The sequence below is a fragment of the Molossus molossus genome, unplaced genomic scaffold, assembly GCF_014108415.1.
Source record: "Molossus molossus isolate mMolMol1 unplaced genomic scaffold, mMolMol1.p scaffold_m16_p_26, whole genome shotgun sequence".
NCBI classification, from domain to species: domain Eukaryota; kingdom Metazoa; phylum Chordata; class Mammalia; order Chiroptera; family Molossidae; genus Molossus; species Molossus molossus.
This window is the reverse complement of record NW_023425362.1, coordinates 910577-929658: the sequence shown is the minus strand read 5'-3', so window position 1 is coordinate 929658 and position 19082 is coordinate 910577. Positions and strand designations below refer to the sequence as shown.

The 19082-nt window shown below is 57.4% G+C and overlaps 1 protein-coding gene across 5 annotated transcripts in view; it reads right to left on the bottom strand.

The window, feature by feature from the left end:
• BRD1 (bromodomain containing 1) overlaps nt 1-19082 on the bottom strand; it is a 47067-nt gene that overhangs the window by 14272 nt on the left and 13713 nt on the right. For all 5 annotated transcript variants that reach the window (XR_004961561.1, XM_036278255.1, XM_036278256.1 and 2 more), the window contains exons 2-6: nt 14201-14357; nt 7489-7620; nt 6968-7096; nt 6172-6484; nt 4348-4608 (exon numbers count right to left, since the gene is read on the bottom strand). Coding sequence is in view for 4 of the 5 variants with exons in the window: in XM_036278255.1 (XP_036134148.1) it covers nt 4348-4608; nt 6172-6484; nt 6968-7096; nt 7489-7620; nt 14201-14357 (992 nt within the window). In the remaining variant the exon portion in view is untranslated. The remainder of the gene's footprint in view (nt 1-4347; nt 4609-6171; nt 6485-6967; nt 7097-7488; nt 7621-14200; nt 14358-19082) is intronic.

Here is a 19082-nt window from a genome sequence, read left to right as displayed (position 1 = left end):
CTCCCTTAGCTTCAGGCTGTGCGGCAGCTGCACGCAGTCCCCTGGATCAGCAGCCACACCGACATGCCGGCTGGTGACAAAATCCTTCCTACCACTGTTCAAAGTCACTAACAAGTCTGAGAACACAGCATTCACAAGACACAGGGAAACGGCCGACGGACACGGGACGTGCGGAGCTCCTGCTGAAAGCTCGTAAGGACACATCGCACGGGACGCAGCTCAGCTGCCGGCCTGTCCTCTCCCTTCTCCAGCAGACCCTCAGGTCACTTCCTGTCTCCTTTTCCTCCCTCTGGCCTGTCCCTCGACCCCCACCTCGAGCACTCGTCCTGACCCTGACACCACAGGCCCGCCGATGAGCCTGCCGAGCTCTGCCTCGGCCCTGCCGGCTCCTCACAGGCCACCTCCAGCCCACGCCCTGCTTGAAGGCCAACCTCGGCCCACGGGCGCACACGAGGCCCTAGGCCATGATCCATGCCCTCACACCTCTCGCACTCACTCAGTCCACACTGGCTTCTCCTGCCCCCACACCAGATGCAAAGGGGACCTCACCAGAGGAGCCTTCTGACCCCTCCTCCAGCCACCTTGCTTACTCACTGCCGCTGTTCTGTAGTCACTGGGGGCACCGCCAAGGCAACTCACAGAGACTCCAAAGCACTGAGGAGCCGGGCAGGTGACAGACGGGCAGGGGCCACACAGACCCACGTGCCTGGCGACCCCTCGGCTGCACCACCACATCCACCTGCCAGCACCCTGCCGCCCAGCCCGCCAACAGACCAGGTGCCCCGCAGGCCCAGGAGTGGAACACTGGACGTTAACGTACAAGTAAAAAGTTCTTTTAAGAAGTCACTGTCTGCAAACAACTACATGTAATCTAACTATGTGAGAATTTAAAGCTAGAACACACTCGATGCAACCTGGGTTTGTGACTATAAAAGTCAGCATCCGGAATTTCACTCACTGCAACAACCCGTCCACAAGGCAGCCACAAGGCCTCACGCCGGTCCCCTGGCCTACAGCAGCTGCTCTCAGGCCCAGTGGCCATCCGTGTGGCTCCCACACATACAGCCACAGCTGGACCCAGTGACATGGGGATGGATGCTGGGCCACTCCCGGCCCGGTGCAGACTCCCCTCGCCACCCTCTGCATGTGACGAGTGCCTCACACCGAGGGGGTCCTCACCCACAACAGGCCCTGGCCCTACACCGAGGGGGTCCTCACCCACAACAGGCCCTGGCCCTACACCGAGGGGGTCCTCACCCACAACAGGCCCGGCCCTATACCGAGGGGGTCCTCACCCACAACAGGCCCTGGCCCTACACCGAGGGGGTCCTCACCTACAACAGGCCCTGGCCCTACACCGAGGGAGTCCTCACCCACAACAGGCCCTGGCCCTACACCGAGGGGGTCCTCACCCACAACGGGCCCTGGCCCTACACCGAGGGGGTCCTCACCCACAACGGGCCCTAACCCTACACCGAGGGGGTCCTCACCCACAACGGGCCCTGGCCCTACACCGAGGGGGTCCTCACCCACAACGGGCCCTGGCCCTACACCGAGGGGGTCCTCACCCACAACGGGCCCTGGCCCTACACCGAGGGGGTCCTCACCCACAACGGGCTCTAACCCTACACCGAGGGGGTCCTCACCTACAACGGGCCCTAACCCTACACCGAGGGGGTCCTCACCTACAACGGGCCCTGGCCCTCACTGCAGACGTCACGGAGCAGAACCCAGCGCGGTGCTCCCCCTGGCTGCACTGAACACGGCCAAGGGGACGGCTCAGTCTGCAGACGGCGTGGCAGGGCTCAAAACAGGACCTCAAACCCCAACCACCGAAAGAAAAAGCCCCTTTCAGAGACTCAGTGACAACAGCCTCGCCCTGCCAGCCCGAGCTCGCTGTTCTCCCAAAGCCACCTGTCTCTGGAGACTCAGCACCCAGCAGCCACCTGAAGCACCCGTGTGGGAGTGACGACAGGTCTCTACGGCCGCTGGCTTCACGCAGGGCTCCCGGCGCTGGGACGAGCCACCTCCAGCTCTGACCAAGCCCACCCAGGAGCAGACAGACCGGCAGCTGAGCCCACAGCACTGGAGCACGGCCCAGCTGCGAGCTGGCGTGACAGGGACGCACCCTCAGAGGCTCCGTCAGAGGGGTCCCGGGGACCCCAGCCCAGGAAACCACCCCCTTCAGATGACGGCAGCTCCATGGGCCTGACACCCACCCATCACTTCCCTGTTCTTCAGATGGAAACCACCACGTGGGCGTCAGATTACAGCCCAGGCAGTGTTTGATGCTGACTGACCACTCTGTCAGGTGACAGTAACAGCGCTGCTGGGTCCCAGTCACAAAAGATTCCTCGGTTTTGTGCCATCAGAAGTCAGTCTCGTGAGTTCACGTTTCCAGTGGCATAAATGTCTGACTCTGCCCTCATCAGCACTCACGGAATTACACACAACCTGCCCGCTCTCTCTGGCGGTCCCTGCTCTCCGCGGTGGGCACCTCCCCCTGGGCTCTCAGGGGCTTTGTCCTCGCCATCCCCCTTTCCCCATCAGCTGAATTAAGAGGCTTTTTCTGCAAAGGGTACACCCGACGGGCGAGCCAGGCCACCTTCGTCTCAGACCCCGTGTGTGCTTCCTGTAAAATGACCCAGTGCCACAGAGAGCAAAGGTGGCTTCCAAGGGACCAGGCCTGACTGGGGCCCAGCCTGGCAGGTGAGGCTGCCCACCGCTGCTTGGCTGGGGACCTGAGGCCGAGGAGGGAGCCCTCGACAGAGGACGAGAAGGGCCCACGCGGCTGTGCAGAGCGCCCTGGACTGCTGGGGAGGAGGGCGGCTCAAACGCGCTGTCTGAATGGTGGGCATGGACTCGCTGACACGCTCTCTCCCTAGCTCGCTCCTCCCGGGACAAGTGACACACAGAGGGGCCTTCCCCAAAGAGAAGCAGAACTCCACCGCAGAGCGACAGCTCGGGCAGCGAGGGCGGCCGGCCGGGAGGATGGCGGGTGCCCTGCACTGACCCCCATCCTACAAGTCCTGCAGTGTCTCAGGGCTCTCATCCCTCAAGGGTGCAGCAGGCCTGACAACGTGGGGCCACCCTGGGCCCCCAGATACATCTGGCTACCAGAGGTCCCTGTGAGCAGAATATACCGGAGACCCAAACCCTCCAGCAGGGAGACCGCCGTGAACTGAAGTGTCTTCTCTGTTCTGGGGCTGACCACGGTCCACGTCAGCCAGCAGGAAGTGCTGGAGCCGGCACCTCAAGCTCTGCTGACCTAAACCAACGACCACAGGCCTGGACAGGCAGGGCGTGAGGAAAGGCCGCACGACCACTCCTCAGCTGTACGAGGCTCCCTCCTCATGCTACAGGCTGTGGGAGCCGTGACCCACGGGAACCGAAACTCAGAGGAACTGAACAGTCACCGCCAGGGCTTCCTCGGGGGCTAGCGGACCGCAGTGCACCACACAAGACGCACCGCGTGGGCATTACCAGGACACTACAGACCCCTTACAGCAGACCAAGGCTTTTTCAAGAAGCAAACAGCACAACCATTTGTGTGTGTGATGTGTGTGAAACACTCAGGACTAGAAACCCAACTGCTGTTGCTGTGGGGAGGTCTTCCTCACGCTCTATTGTGCTAACTGAACCGGGCCCACTCCCAAACTAGAAAGGGCTGAGAAGAGAGGGGGAGGGTCTTCTAGCAAACCCCACCTGCCCAAACCACTGAATCTCTGCTCGGCTCACCTCCAGACACAAGCTGTCCCAAACCTCCATCCACACCGGCACCACAAGCTTTCCTGCTGGTGGGCGGATTCCGCTCCACTGTGTGTTTGTCCACAGAAGCATGCCTGCTCCCAGCTCTGCCCCCAGGTACACTCCAACCATGACCACGGGGAGTCACCCCTTCCAACGCTCTGCACACGAAGTGCGAGAATGTGGCTGAGACCGGGCCGTCCCTGGGGGCCCTTCAGCAGCTCAGGGTCGGCAGGTCCTGACAGACGCCCTCTGGCCCCATGGCCTGCCCCAGTGACTGGCAGCCACGTTACTTGCCCACCCTTGCACACATCAGAGAACATAGGGAGGGCATGTGGAGCGTCCCATGCACATGAAGTGGCTCTCCCTCTCCTTCCAGCCTCCCTGCATGGCTGCATGAGACCTCTGCATTCTGAGAGCTTTCCAGGCCCAGGTGAGAAAGGGAACCTTACTCTGTGCCTTCCACTTTGCTCTATTTAAGTGCAAAAACAGCACCAACGGCACCACTGTAAGGGACAGAAAGCCCAGTGGAATGGGGGCCGCAGTCAGAGGGATCCTGGACCTCGGGGAAGACCAACACTGAGACAGCACGGTGCTTACCTTCCTCCCCCGTCTCCTGCCCCCGCTGGGCACCTTCCTCTTCAAAGCTTCCAGTACCTGACTCTGCGGGCGGGGGCTGGCCGTGCCGCTGGCTCAGCTTGTTTCGAACGAGAGCAATTTCCTTTCGTAGCAGCTTGGCCCGCTTGCTCCTCGATCCACTGGACTTCATGGAGCATGTGAGGTCAAGTTTGTCCAGCAGCTCCCTCAGCTGGTCCTCCAGGACCATGTGGGCCCTGTTGGCCGGGTTCAGTAACCTGTCCACTGAAGTCAAAGAACACACGTCCATCAGTCATCAGGTGCTGTGCTGCCTTCTGAGGTCACAAAACCCTCCCGCTTCCACCAGGCCCACTCAGCCCGTGACCTGCCCCCCACCCACACCCCTGACCCGCGACAGACTGCTGCCACAGGCAGACGTGCTTTTCACCCCGAGCAGGCGCATGAGGTGGGGCAGACACAGGTGCAGAAGCAGGGACAGGCCCTCCTCTGGAGGGGAAGGCCGTGCCAGTGCCCAGGTGGGGCTGTTCACATTGTCACAGCTGACGCCAAGCTTAAGTGTCCAGACCCAGGTGGTCGTGTGGCTCGGTGACAACTGGGCTGCACAACTCACAGATAATGCCGGATTTCAGGCACACTTACTACAAAAGTTCCTAGCAGGTCCAAGCTCAGCAAAACACCAAAGTGTATGAAGTGCAAATTACCTTAAGTCAGTGAGAGGCCACAGAGAAAAGAACTACTCTTAGAGCTATCTGAAGTGGGGTGGGGCACGGGAGGCCGCACACAGCATGGCTGGGCAGGCAGGGAGCATCCCCAGCAGCAGGCACCCCTCAGAAGCACCAGCTTTCCTATGAAGCAGAGGAGACACCGGCACAGGGAAGAGTGAGACGCTAGGACACAATGCCAGGCTCAAGTCCCTGTCGCTGCTCTAACAGAACTTCACAGGCAACACCACCTCAGAAACATTCACGTAAGCAAAGCTCGTGTGGTCTGAAGCCCCAGAACATGCCTGTGCATCCTGCCGATTCCCTAAGCAGAGCAGGGACAGCTCCCGCCTGTGCCACAACTCCTGGGCCTGGCGCAGCAGGGGGCACTCAGTGCTCACACGGGTTTAACAGGATTCAGGTGACACTCGATGCACCATCTCACCTACGACCCACCCCGACACCAAGGAAGACGTGAATCAGGACGTCTCATTCTTAATTCCACCCCCAGAAAACTCCAGTGTGCACATTTAATGGGCAACACCATGGGGATGCGCATGGCCATTTTCTGCAAGGCCTGACAGTGAGCCCTCCAGCCCCTTCCTGCTCCAGGAAGTCTGGTGGTGGCCGGGCGGCAGCCCCAGCCTGCCATGCCCGAGGGCGGTGCAGCCCAGGGCACCCTGTGCGCATGCACACCGGGGTGCAGGCTGGGAGGGAGCCAGCTGGGCTTTGTGTGCTCTCAAGCACAGCTGATGATGTCCTCGGAAGCCACACTGCTCCCTGGACGGCACGAGGCAGACCTGGGCTGTCCCACACAGGCGCCTGGATGTGGCTGGTGTGCACAGAGGTTCTGTGAGTGTGAGATACACACCACATGGCAAAGAAAAAACACAACCAATGACAAAACATCCCGGTGACTTTCACGTGGACTACGTCTTACTCCCAACACCCAGCCCTGCTGGGTTAGGGGGGCTCTGAAATGAACTCGACTTCTTCCCTTGTCTTCCTGAGGCCACCAGAGGGCTTATCACAGCGGTGGGCTCCCAGTCCCGCTAGGCTGGGCCGGCCCTGGGTCCGCAGGAGGACTGCTCTCCCGTCACTCCTGGACCTGGGGCCCAGTGCTTACCATCCTCCCAGGAGAAAGGCCGCCGAGGGGCCACGGCGGGGCGCTCCGGCAAGTGCACCCCTGAGGCCTCCTCGAATCCAATGCTGTCCACCTGGCGCCGGGCCTGCCTCAGTACGACGCCGCCCTGGTCACGCAGCCTCACCGCAGCTCTATAGAACACCGTGTCCTTGGCATTGTACCTCATGCAGTTGTCCACAATGAGGTCAAAGTCCTCCTCAAACTCAGGGAGGCTTCTGTACCCTTGAGCCTCTAACCGCTTCCTCATTGTGGCAAAGTCCATGGGCTGTTTAATGTGGTCCAAGTAGTCTGGCACCTAATAGCAGGTGAAAAAACAAGCACTTACAACCAGAAAAGGGTTTGTTTACACTCTGGATAACTAATCCCCACGGCACCCACAGCCCTCACTTGCACACACATCACACTGACATGCGTGGTGCACAGCACAGTGGCCTGCACGCTGACGAGCAGGAGCACCAGACACGCCGACGCACACCACACCCCACGGGCCCGCTGACGACGCACACCGCACCCCACGGGCCCGCTGACGACGCACACCGCACCCCACGGGCCCGCTGACTCAAGCCCCCTCCGTTGGAGCCAGAGCGCCTGCTGCGCCAGGCAGACCACCACCTGCTGAGGTTCTTTCTAAGCGAGAACGTTCACCTACCTCATGTCTGACGTTTGGCAATGAACGTAGCCCCTGTGTGACTTAAGAACCGGGTCAGATGAAGCGAGAACGTGGGAACACAGTGTGTGTGGAGGGGAGCGGGGCGGGGCAGTCGGTGTGCACACCCACCTCCTTCAGGCTCACCGGCTGGGCGAATATGCGCGCCGGGTCCTTGTCCTGCAGCTGGTCCAGGACAGAGCGCAGCAGCACCGTGAGTGGAGTCAGCCGCAGCTCCAGCGCCATCTGCTCCACCTTCACCTGGAGAGCAAGGGCGTTCAGCACTGACGCTCACAAGGTGACCCTGTCTCCCAACAGTCCCACCTCTGTCGCGTGACAGCCCAGCACTGTCACATGGTCCACAGCCAACACAAGTTCCTAATTTAAACACTAAGTCCTGGTGGCCCAGGTCAAGACACGTCACACATGGCACCCCAAACACCCACCAGGTGCCAACCCAGCTCCCACCTTCCCTGGGAGGCCCCATGCCAGCCCAAACATCACATTGGACACCACGCTGCCCCTACACAGCCCCCCAGCATCCTTCAGGGGTCCAGGTCACCCTTCCATACAGCTGCCTGCCATCCAGGCCCCGCCCAGCCGAGGAGGCGGGGCCAAGGCCGGGAGGGGGAGGGGGGGTCCAGGGGCCTCACCTGCTCCCGCTTGAGCTTCTCTCGCTTGCGCAGGAGCTCGATCAGCAGGCGCGCGCGCTCCAGGTCGTGCCGCAGCCGCTGCCAGTACTTCAGCTTCTCTTTGGCAGCCTGAATCTCCTCGTCATTTTCTCTCTGCAGAATCGAGACGGGAAGTCAGCCCTGGCCGGTCTGGCTCAGTCACCAGAGCACTGGCCGCGGACCGATGAGACCCAGGTTCGATTCTGGCCAAGGGCCCTGGCCCTGGTCGGAGGCAGTCGATGTGTCTCTCTCACATCAATGCCCCCCCCCTCACTCTATCTAAAGATAAACGGGAAAATACCCTTGGGTGAAGATTTAAAAAAGTAAAAAGTAAAAATTTAAAAAGCTGAAAGTCAGCCTCGGGTGCCCTCGCGGTGAGCCTAGGGTGCCAGCAGGAGCACAGCCCCCCGCCCCCCGCAGGCCCCGCCAGCACAGCAGCAGAGGAGGGACTGAGCAGTGCACACCAGGGTCCCCACAGGTGGAGGACACGAGGCCTTCCCAGGACCCAAAGAGCTGCAGGCCTATGTCGAGGGCAGCTTTGACCTAGGGTGGGGCAGGGCTCCCACCTACTGGGCCCTGAGGGTAAGGCAACAGCTGGGGAAACAAAATACAGAAGCCACCAGGTGGGAGTCCTGCTGCAGGATAAGCCACACAGGTGCTCTGAACTCGTGTGTGCTGTGCCTGTGCCCTTCCTACATCTCAACACTGAAAAGTCGGAGAGACAGAGGCAGTGGGAGTGCAGCCGAGATGGATTGGGGGGGCGAGGGGTGCTGGGCTGTGGCTACCACTGAGCCCAGGGCCTCAAGGGCCCACCGGTGCACTCCAACCAAGGCCACACGCCCTACAGCACCCATCATGGAAGAGCCTGACAGCCCGATCCCCGCGCAGAAATGACAGCCAGAGGCGCCCCGCCCAGCAGCACCGACTGGCCCTGCCACAGGCTGGCCTCCAGCACACCAGCCTCCTGTCCTGCCTCACCTGCTCTCCAGGCGCCACACCGCCACCCCACCATGCAGCTGCTCACACCTCCTCTCCTGTCCCCTAGGTGTGCCCAAGCCCTGGTCCTCACACACAGGCAAGGCTGTCGCCGTCCACTCTCCCATAGCGGCCCGTCCTCAGCTCCACTGCTGGGCCTTCTGCCGCCTACTGCTGTCGCAGCACCAGCCTGTCCACACACCAGAGCCAGGCCACCCGAGCGCTGTCTGCGGAAGACCTGCCCTCCACCAGCCACAACTCCCAGGAAGACCACACAGACAGCACAGAAACTGTCAGGACAGCCCTCGCCTCTTCCCGAAAGCACTCCCACAAGACGTGAGGCCTGTCCCTGTTTCAGGCTCTGATCACAGCAGCCAGGACACCCGATCCTACTCCAGCTTCATGTGCACATCTCCCTGGCCCAAGAGAAGGTCCCACCTCAGGCGGCTTTTCTTCTCACTCCTGGACGTGAGTTTCCAAAACATACACTTGTCAGACCCTCTTTTCTCTCTGGATGGCTCTGCCCCACCCCACCCAGACAGAGCTGACACACGTGGACACCAAGCCGAGGCCCCCGCAGGCCCCCGCCCCGACACCTGCTGCCTTGCTCCCAGTCTGAACATCTGGCAGAGGGAGGGGAACTCTGCCTGCAGGGAGCACACTCCCTCTAACAGCTGCAGTCAGGAGGGCCTGAGACCAGGCATGAACGCTCCAGCCTGGGACCAGAGGGCAGGGGGCCACGCAAGCTGGCCTCAGCCTCCACCCAGCGAACAACCAGACTGAACGAATAATCTGTGAAACTCTCTGGCACCACCTTGGCCAGGAAGCTCAGTTAGTCAGTGTCAACCAGACACACCAAGGCTGTGGGTTTAATCCTCAGTCAGGGCACATACAAGAACCAACCAATGAATGTATAAATAAGTGAAACAACAAAGCAATATCCCCCAAAAAATTATTTAAAAAACAAAACTCAGGCCCTGTCTGGTTTGGCTCAGCGGTTAGAGCGCCGGCCTGCAGTCCAGAGAGACCCGGGTTCGGTTCCCGCTAAGGGCATGTACCTCGGTTGCAGTTTGTCCCCGGCCCTGGTTGGTCGTGCGGGTGGCAGCCACTCGATGTGTCCCTTTCACGTCGATGTTTCTCTCTCTCTCTCTCTATCTGAACAAAAACTCAGGCATAAATCAGGAGTCCGCATTCATGTCAGCAGAACGAACAAGGCCAATAAACGCACAGAGAGACTGATCTAGAAAACCAAATTCCCGAGAGCACCTAAGAGCCACCTTGTCCCTGTGTGTGCAAGAGACACTCTGAAAACAGCCAGCACCAGGACGCTGGCCAGGTGGCCGTCCGTGATGCCTGTGTGCCTGCTCACAGCCCATGGGGCAGCCTCACCTGCCCAAAGGGCCCAAGTTTTCTGACCCAACTCTTGAGTGGTCTTTACTTCCCACGTAAAACCAAACCTGGACAACTCGGGAAGTGATTATTTCTCCTACCAAAAAGCTAAGGAAAATTTTAGAGGACCATATATGAAATCCAGCCAACTTCCACTCCATGAACGAGAAGGACACCCACTGTCAGGGAGACAGCCAGAACCCACCATGAGGACCAGCTTGGTGAGATCGAAACCCCTGTGCTAGCGGACAGGGCAGGCCAGCTCCACAGGGCGAGTGCCCAGCACATCCACCCAAGTCCCAGGCCACCATACGGTGAAGACCCCCGAAGGGGCAGCAGGGTCCAAGCCCCTCCAGTGGGCTCGCCGAGGGCCAGCTCCTGCGCTAAACCTGACGCCCCACCCCCAGGAGGGTGATGGCTAGGCTAGGCCTCCGGGTCAGAAAAGACCAAAAGGAGGCGCCAGCACAGAGGCCCCCCAGCAGTACCCAGCAATCTGAGGTACTTCGTCTGCCCTCAGACCAGCTAGTCCCGTCTGTCTGCCTGTCCCCCCTAGAAGGTCAGACACAAGGAGGAGAAAAGGCTGCACCTGACCTCTTCCAGGGCCTGCCTGGCTCGGGCATCCACAAACATGGGCAAATGGGCCAAATTCAGCTGATATCAAATATTTTTCAAGTTTCAAAAAACATTAAAATCACACCCAGCCTTTAACATTCCGTGTGGAACATTGCCGCTCTGGACCCCAAAAGTCCACCCGCGAAGGGGTTTGGGAGCAGCCCTTCCACTGCCACCTGCTGTCCTTCCTCAAAGGGCCAGCCCAGGCCGGAGCAGCGCCTGCACAGGCCCAGCGACCATCCGACAGCTGTGTCAGGACCGCCCAGCCCCGCCCGACAAGCCCAGGCGCACTGCAGGGCCTCAGCACCGACCAGGTCAGCGGTTCGGACTCGAGCCTGTGCCTTTCTGCCAATCCTTCTGTGAGAGCCCACGTTCCCATGTCTGTCTTCCTGCCCTTACAAATGTACCTTTTAGGGCAAAATCTCAGATAACCGGCTTCCCACCACCGTGTCAATCGGCGCCTCCTGAGACAGGCGTGTGCTCTCACAGCAGCCCCACGCACAGGCCTCTCCGGGCGTGCAGGCCCCGCCTTCCTCTCTCCAAGCCCCTCCTCCTCCCACTTGGTCCAACAACTCCCCACCACAGGCCACACAAGCCCGGAGCTTTGTACTCTGCGCCCCTGCCCAGGCCTGGCGTTTCTTAGCGGGCTCATGTGTGGGAACCATGTGGTTTACCGTGGCTGCATGACAGAACCCTGGGTCTGCACCCTCTACTTCTCCCATTTCTCTGCATCCTCCTACCTCCGTGCTCTGATCCCCTACACACCTCGCTTCGTGACGCCCATCCACCTACAGAGGCCCAGGGCCCCTTCTCTCACACAGGAGGCCTTGCAGGCTCTGGTCCCAATCTCCTGCTCCGCCTTTGGTCAGCACATCCCAACGACACGCCATCTCCAGCCGACAGTCCCATGGACGCGAGTCCTGGCACAGCCCTGACGGGAACACAAACTCCACTCCCAGAGTGGAGGACGAACATGCGGCAGGTCAGCTAGACAGGCGTCACCAGGTTAGACGCAGAGGTTGAAGTGGACTCCAGAGGCCCAGACCCACTCAGTGAGAGCAGGACGCGCATGCGCACAGCCCTGAGCCGCAGCAGGCACGACGCAGAGGAGTGCGTCCAAAGCAGTCAGCAACCCCAATGCCAGATGGCACGGACAGCAGATGGCTGACCGCTCACCAGGCCTGCAGCACGTCAGGACACTCACAAAGCCCGGCCTCACCCACACATGCGCCCAAGGTAGCCAAATCCTTGAATTAAGGGAGCTGCCTTCCGTGTACTGGGCCCCGAGCCAGGCCCCCCCAGCAGTCCTGCGGTCCCAAGACAAGGCGGGCAGTGCCAGTCTGCACAAGGCCTGACCCCGCCACACACTGTCCCCCGCCCCTGCCTGAGACCAGGTGTGCTTGCAGTGTCATAGGGTGTGACTCAAATGCAATGGACACCACACCCACACCAGGTCCTGAACCACTGAGAGGAGACAGCCTGACCATCACACCCTCAGAAGGGCAGCAGGGTCCAAGAAGCACACCCCTCAAGCCTTGAGACAGAGAAGGATCAGGGGGTACATCCCATCTCCCAGAGGCCTAGAATCTTAAGTTTCTCTTTGGTTTTCAAACACTACAAAAAAAAAAAAAAAAGACATTAAGCTCTGGCTAGTTTGGCTTAGCAGTTAACAGTGTTGGCCCATGAACTGAAGGGTCGAGGGTTCAATTCCTGGTCCAGGTCACGTACCTGAGTTGCAGGTTCAATCCCTGGTCCCAGTGAGGGTACCGCAGGGAGGCAACCAACCGATATCTCTCTCAAATCGGTTTCTCTCACTCTTTCCCCCTCTCTCCCTCCCTCCCTTCCACTCTCTCTAAAGATCAATGGGAAAATATCAAGTGAGGATTAACAACAACAAAAAAACACTAAAATCCAAATTTTAAAAAATTGAACATTTAAATGTGTTAATACTTAAACCACCTGTTTTGCCACCACAGAATTCAGAACAGAGGGGCATGAGGTGGAGAGGGGCACGCTCCACCCAGGACTCACGGTGACTGAAAGAGGGGACAGCACAGAGATGAAAGGTGACATCTCAAGACAGAACAGGATGAAAGGGTGTTGATTCACTCAATGACCAAAAACATCTGTCTAGGCCTCTCCTTTGTGGCTGGCACTTCAGAGGGTGGTGACACCATCCAGGGACAGGGGTTCTCACTCAGTGGGACCAACCTTAAAGCCAGAACAGCCCAGGGTGTGCTTTTTAGACCCCGCTGCCCTTCTGAGGGTGCGATGATTAGTGGTGCCCAACCAGATTCCACAGCAGAGGGGGTGACAGGAACTGTGGCTGCCAACGGCCCGAGACAGCCTCCCATCAGAGCACCCCCAAACCTGGCCCTGGCCCCCCAGAGAGCACCATGTCCTGCTGTGCCCAACAGTGGCCCCTCGGCCTTGCACAGCCACCTAGCAACTCAGCAGCAGAGGGACGGGGCAGCGGAGCCACGCAGACAGCGGCTGGGGCAGGCACAGGCGCCAACACCGACCTGACCTGACGCAGGCAAGCCCGCTGCGTGCCCAGAGGGCAGAGGAGGGCAGGGAGGGGCTCTGACCAGACTCCACCCCCGCTGAGTCCTCCCAGCCTCTCTGTCCCAGGAGGTGGCCAAGCCCAGAGGCCAACCACGGACACACTCTTCCTACACAGCGGGCCCCTCCTCACAGCACAGAGCGAGCAAACACAACCAGTCCAGAATTTGGGGCAATGAGCAGGTGACCATTTTTGTTTGCAAATTCTTACAGAGCCAATTTCTGACTTTCTAAACCCCATTCTCAGAACTGCTCTATGACGTCAGATGGCCCACGAACCCAGATCACGCAGGGAAACGTGAGAGCTCGCTGGGTCATTTCACCTTCTGCAGAGCGTGTCCCGAGTCCACCTGCCACCTCCACAGGGCCACGCCAGCCTCCTCTGCAGCCTTCCCATCTCAGCCCGTGCCGCCGAAGCGAGCGCTCGGTTTGTTCTTCTAAAAAGCAAAATCCTGCCCTGGCCGGTTTGGCTCAGTGGTAGAGCATGGGTCCACAGACCAATAAGTCGTGGGTTCGATTCCGGCCAAGGGCATGTAGTACCTTGGTTGCGGTTCGTCTCCAGCCCTGGCCGGGGCTGTGCCCCTCTCAAAATGATGTTTCTCTCTCTCCCTCCCACTCTGTCTGAAGATAAACAGAAAAACATCCTTGGGTGAGGATTAGAAAAATTGAAACCCTGCTCCTCCCACTCACCTCCTCTCTTGCCTCCCGCCCTCCCACTGCAGCCAACGCTGAACCAGCCTGCAGAGAAAGGCCCTTTAAATAAATCACTCGTGCACGCTTCCGACCACAAACACTTGGTCCAGCTCAGACCGACACCATAGGTCCCGAGCCTCACCTGCTGCTGCTCCCGCCCCACGTGGTCAGCAGTAATGGCTTCCCCTCCCCCAGACATCCCCAATGTGTGCAGAGGAGAAGGGAAGGCAGCAGAAGTCAAATGCAGGAACACTGGGGACACAGATCCATGGGAGGACATGCACAGGTCCTCCTCACTGGCTTCCAGGACCAGACTGCACGGCCCCATGCTCCCGCCCCGCAGACGAGGCCTGGAGCCCCGGAGGCTGGCAGCGCATCAGCCGGAAGCAGATACTGGCTCCTGGGGCCACGGCGTCTGTTCAGAAAGACAGGAGGGACACCACGAGGTGTGCAGGGCACGTACCTGCTGCGTACTTCTCTGGGACTGCAGGCTGGACTGGAGTCGCCTCAGCAGGGGAGCGCCATTCCTAGACAGCCTTTTGAGTAGCCAGTAGCTGTGGGCTCTCTCAACAAACTGCTTCTTCCGCTGAATGGCCACCTGATTCGCAATCTTATTTAATCTAAAACATGGAGAAACTCAGAGTTTAGCTGTAAAGCAGTACATTAACATGTTTCATCACGGAAACTAAAACGACAGTGTTACTTATAATAAACCGCAGGTGTTTCTTCCTCATCCACGGCACAAAATGCAACCTTCTGCCATCCCTGGCTCCGCTCAAAGTCCACCATCTCCTACCATCCGCAGGCTCCATCGACATCTCACTCACTCACTCATGTCTGTCAGACTGAACCCTGAACGGAAAGCTCAGGGGGGCTTTCTCCCTGGGGGGCTGTCCCCACCCACGCAGGCTGAGGGCCCAGGGAGCTCTGCGGCAGTGGGAAAGGGCCCTCAAGGAGAGCTGGCTCTCATGAAGGGTGGACGACTGCGGGGCGCCGGCCCCCTCAGCCATCTCGCAGAGGAGAGGTGGGACAGAGCTGAGCAGAAGCAGCCGCTGGGGCTGGAGACAAAGGAGCTACTGCTCACTGGAACGACACCGGGCACCCTCTAGTCTCCTGCGCGACCTCCATCCTTTCGGGGACTATCAAATGCAAGGACCTGGTCCCACGGACCAAAGGGTCATGGGTTCAATTCCCCATCAAGGGCAAGTACCTAGGTTGCAGGTTCAAGCCCCAGCCCCAGTCGGGGCACACATGAGGGGCAACCAATCAATTTGTCTCTCACATCAATGTTTCTCTCTTCCCCCCTTCTACTCTCTCTAAAAATCAATGGAAAAAATATTCTCAGGTGAGGATTAACAAAACAAAAAATAAAATGCGGGGGGGGGGGGGGATGATCCTTTAACAACCCTTCAGGTTACCAGAAAGCTCCCTTTCCCCAGTTATTACCCTCCTGCTAAACAAAGAGAAACTCACCAACTTGCTTCACAAGGACACTAAAAAATAACATAAGTTCAATTGAAACTAAAAACAGAACAAAACCTCAAAATGCAACAGGGGAGGCATTACTCATTGTGCACCACAATCAAAATGTCAGGACAGAAATCAAGGAATTTTAAGACCAAACATTTTAAAGAATACAAATAAAAAGCTTTACAAAATAATCAAAGAACAAAACTGCAAGAGGATTCCCAGCTCAACCATGTCCAGACTATGACTGTCCTGCTCTTAAAAACAACAGCCCTGGTCCTGGCCGGTTTTGCTCAGCGGTTAGAGCGTCGGCCCACGAGCCAATGAGTCGTGGGTTCAGATTCAGATCAAGGGCATGTACTTCAGCTGCGGTTCGTCCTCAGCCCTGATTGGGTTGTGCAGGAGACAACCAGTCGATGTGTCCCTCTCACATTGCTGCTTCTCCCCCTGCACACACTCTATCTGATGATAAACAGAAAAATACCCTCAGGTGAGGGTAAAAAAACAACACATGAAAACAAAACGGCTCTGCTGCATTTCCAAGACTGTGTGAGCCACGCTGCCGCTGGCTGGCCTGCAGGCCCACGTGCTGAAGGCCATGCAGCGCGTGCTGCTGCCCTCCTCCCAGACCTGCAGGCCACAGGGAGACCCAAGCCCACCCCCTGTGGCAGGACACAGCTCGAGCCTTTGGAGGGACCTGACCTTGCGGGCTCTTTCCAGAAGTGGCCCAATAGTATCAAACCCCAAGAAGGCACCAAGAGCCTTGGCCTCCACAGGCAAATCCAGAAGCCAAGCTCAAGTGTGTCCACAGCCTGCCCTTGACCAAGGGGCCACAGACCTGCACACTGAAGGATACCTGGTCACAGCCTCAGCAGGAGGCGGGAGAGGAGGCATGCTGGGGACACAGGCTCTCTGCAGCCCCACACATGGGGCTGTAACTGGCTGATCCTGGGCACCTCACACATTTGGGGAGGAGTCTGTTCTCACCATTTGACTGAGGCATCGCACACGTGCAGTGAAGTGCACAGATCTCAGCACACAGCCCCTGGATCTCTGCACACGAGAGACATTCTAACACATGTGCGCGCTCAGTTATTTCCATGGTCAAATGAAGCAATATAGATAAAAGTACTTTCAACAATTTCAAGGTCCAAAGAAATGCTGTTTGGCAACATGCTATAAATAAAGATTCTGTCTCACGAAACAATAAGCCACCCTCTCCTCCAGAGTCAGGATTTCTGAGCTATCAGCGGCCCACAGGGATGAGCAACGAGGCTCTGATGACGATGTGTTTAGAGCTGTTCTCAAGTGCTCGCGGGACGGCCGCACTGAACAGAGCACCCTCACGGCCGCAGAGCCCAAGCTGGCGGGCTGAGCGCCGAGGCAGCCCGCAGACACCACCGTGTCCTCCCGGAAGGACACAGAGCAGCTCTGGACAGCAGCTGGCCAACCCCAAACACATCACCGCATCCATCTGTCCCTCAACCCTCACCCACCACCACTCACAGCAAGCACTGGGCAAGAGACATGCAACACCACCCAGACACCAGCCTAGGGGCAGGGACCGAGGCAGGAGGGCCAGCCGCCTCCATAAACTCCGAAGGGAGGGAGACCAAGAGGCACCTTTAAGGAGAAGAAACTTCCAGGACTCTTTTTTTTTTTTTAATCCTCATCCAAGAATATGCTTATTGATTTTTTTTTTAACTTATCTTTATTGTTGGAAGTATTACAGATGTCCCTCCTTTCCCCCCTACCCCCGCCACCTTCACCACACTATTTCTGTGTCCATAAGCAAAATAAGCCAGTCAGAGAGAGACAAGTATCACATGACCTCACTTACATGTGGAATCTAATGAATAAAATAAACTGACGAACAAAATAGATCCAGAGACATTGAAGCAGGGACAAGACTGTTGAATCTCAGAGGGCAGTGGGGAGGGGGAGGCGAGAATAGATAACCAAAGGACTCGTATTTTTAAAGACACAGTAAACTCTGGTGTTCAAGAAGGGTGAGCAAGCGAGTCCCACGCAGGTGAGGCCAGCAGTGGCCCTGAGGATGGGAGGGTCACCAAGGGGCTGGGGCTTGGCCAGGCCCCGTCTTCTCAGGTGGATAGTGGTTACGAGCATGTCTGCCCTATAGCAATTCACTAAGTTATGGGTTTGTTTTACTCAACTTTCTGATTTTGTATTCCATTTTAAATTTTTTTAAATATGTTTTTATTGATTTTTTTGGAAAGATAGATAGAAACATCGATGTGAGAGAGACACATCGATTGGCTGCCTCCTGCACGCCCCCTCCTGGGGATCGAGCCCATAACCCGGGCACGTGCCCGGACCAGAATCAAACCAGGGCTTCTCAGTCCATGGGATGATGCTCAATCCACTGAGCCACACCGGCCAGGCTAAACTTTTTTTCTTTTTTTTTCTTTTGGTACCGAACTGCCTGCCTACACTCTAAACTATTTTTCAAATGCAGTACTTGGCAAGGGTATACTGAAAGGATCAGAAGTTTGATTTTCTCGAGCCTTTCTGAAGATACCTTATGCACAAAGTGTCTCCCAACGAAAGGTACACAGGCGTGAGCGACGGGGGCATGATAGGTTGTGGTGAAAAAGCCCGTGAAGACCCACCAGGAGTCAGTGGCAGACTCTCAGGCCAGGGCCGCCCACTTTTAGCTTCTGGAAAAAATGGAGGTCATCTGATAAAACATCAACTTGTGATTTTGGTGTACAACTTGAAAGGAAATTTTCAAAACTGAGTATGTCATCTCCACAACAAAACCGCTTTCATACAACCTATTCACACGTGACCAGGTTTCCGGCACTCACGTCCACAGCAACAATCGAGTATCAGAACTAAGGGAGACCCGATCTCAGCGCAGAAGCACCCGCACATGGAAGCACCGCCCCCTGCCCGTGCCGTCCGGTGAAGAGATGCGCCTGTGAAAGGCACTGTGACTAGTCTTCCAGCTGTCCACGTGCTGTGCCTCGTGTGTGCAGACAGCCATGCCCGCCTCCCAGCCCAGCGAGAGCAAGAAGAGCGTGGGGACAGTGTTGGGCAGCGTCTGCCGAGTGGGGGCGCCGGCACCATAGGTCCCCTGGACTGGCTGTCAGAGGAACACGCCTTTAACACGTGCACACTTTCACTAGTCGAGAAACTATGCTTTTCCACTACCTGGGATGAAAAATACTGAATTTCAACTCAAACATGTGGAAGGTGCGACACCGCTTGGACGGTTACACCCAGATGGTCTGCTAGAGAGGAGAGGCTGACTCAGCGTCTGCGCATCTGACCGACCAGTGAGGGGAAAACCAAAGTGAAACACAAGAGAAAGGGTCTGTCCCGGGACAGCACGGTGGCTGGCGCACAGCAGGACACACAGGGCGCACCTGGCGCTGCCAAGAGGAGGGCTTCCTGTTCTCTCCACCTCCACAAACAAACAGCAACCGCATGGTCAAGGGGGCACTAACTAGTGTCACTGTGCTAAACACGCCACAATATACACGTCTATCAAATCATGTCATGACACCTTAAACTTACACTGTCATCAGTCAGTTATATCTCAATAAAGCTGGGGGTGAAAGAAGATAAAAAAAAAGGCAAAGAATAATGAAGTAAAAAACGAGAACATATGAGACAGTCTCAACAAAACCAAAACTCTGCTCTTTGGAAAGACCAGTAAACGAACGTTGATAAGCACTAATCAGACAGAAGACAAGACGATGTGCAGTGGGAGAGGACAAATGAAACAGAAACCCACTTTCAAAAATGAGTATCATGGAAACTTGAGATGTGAAACAAATCTGTAGGAAACTGTAACTTACCTAAACCAACTTGTAAGGAAATAAAAAAAAATCTAAACACATTTGTATAATTAT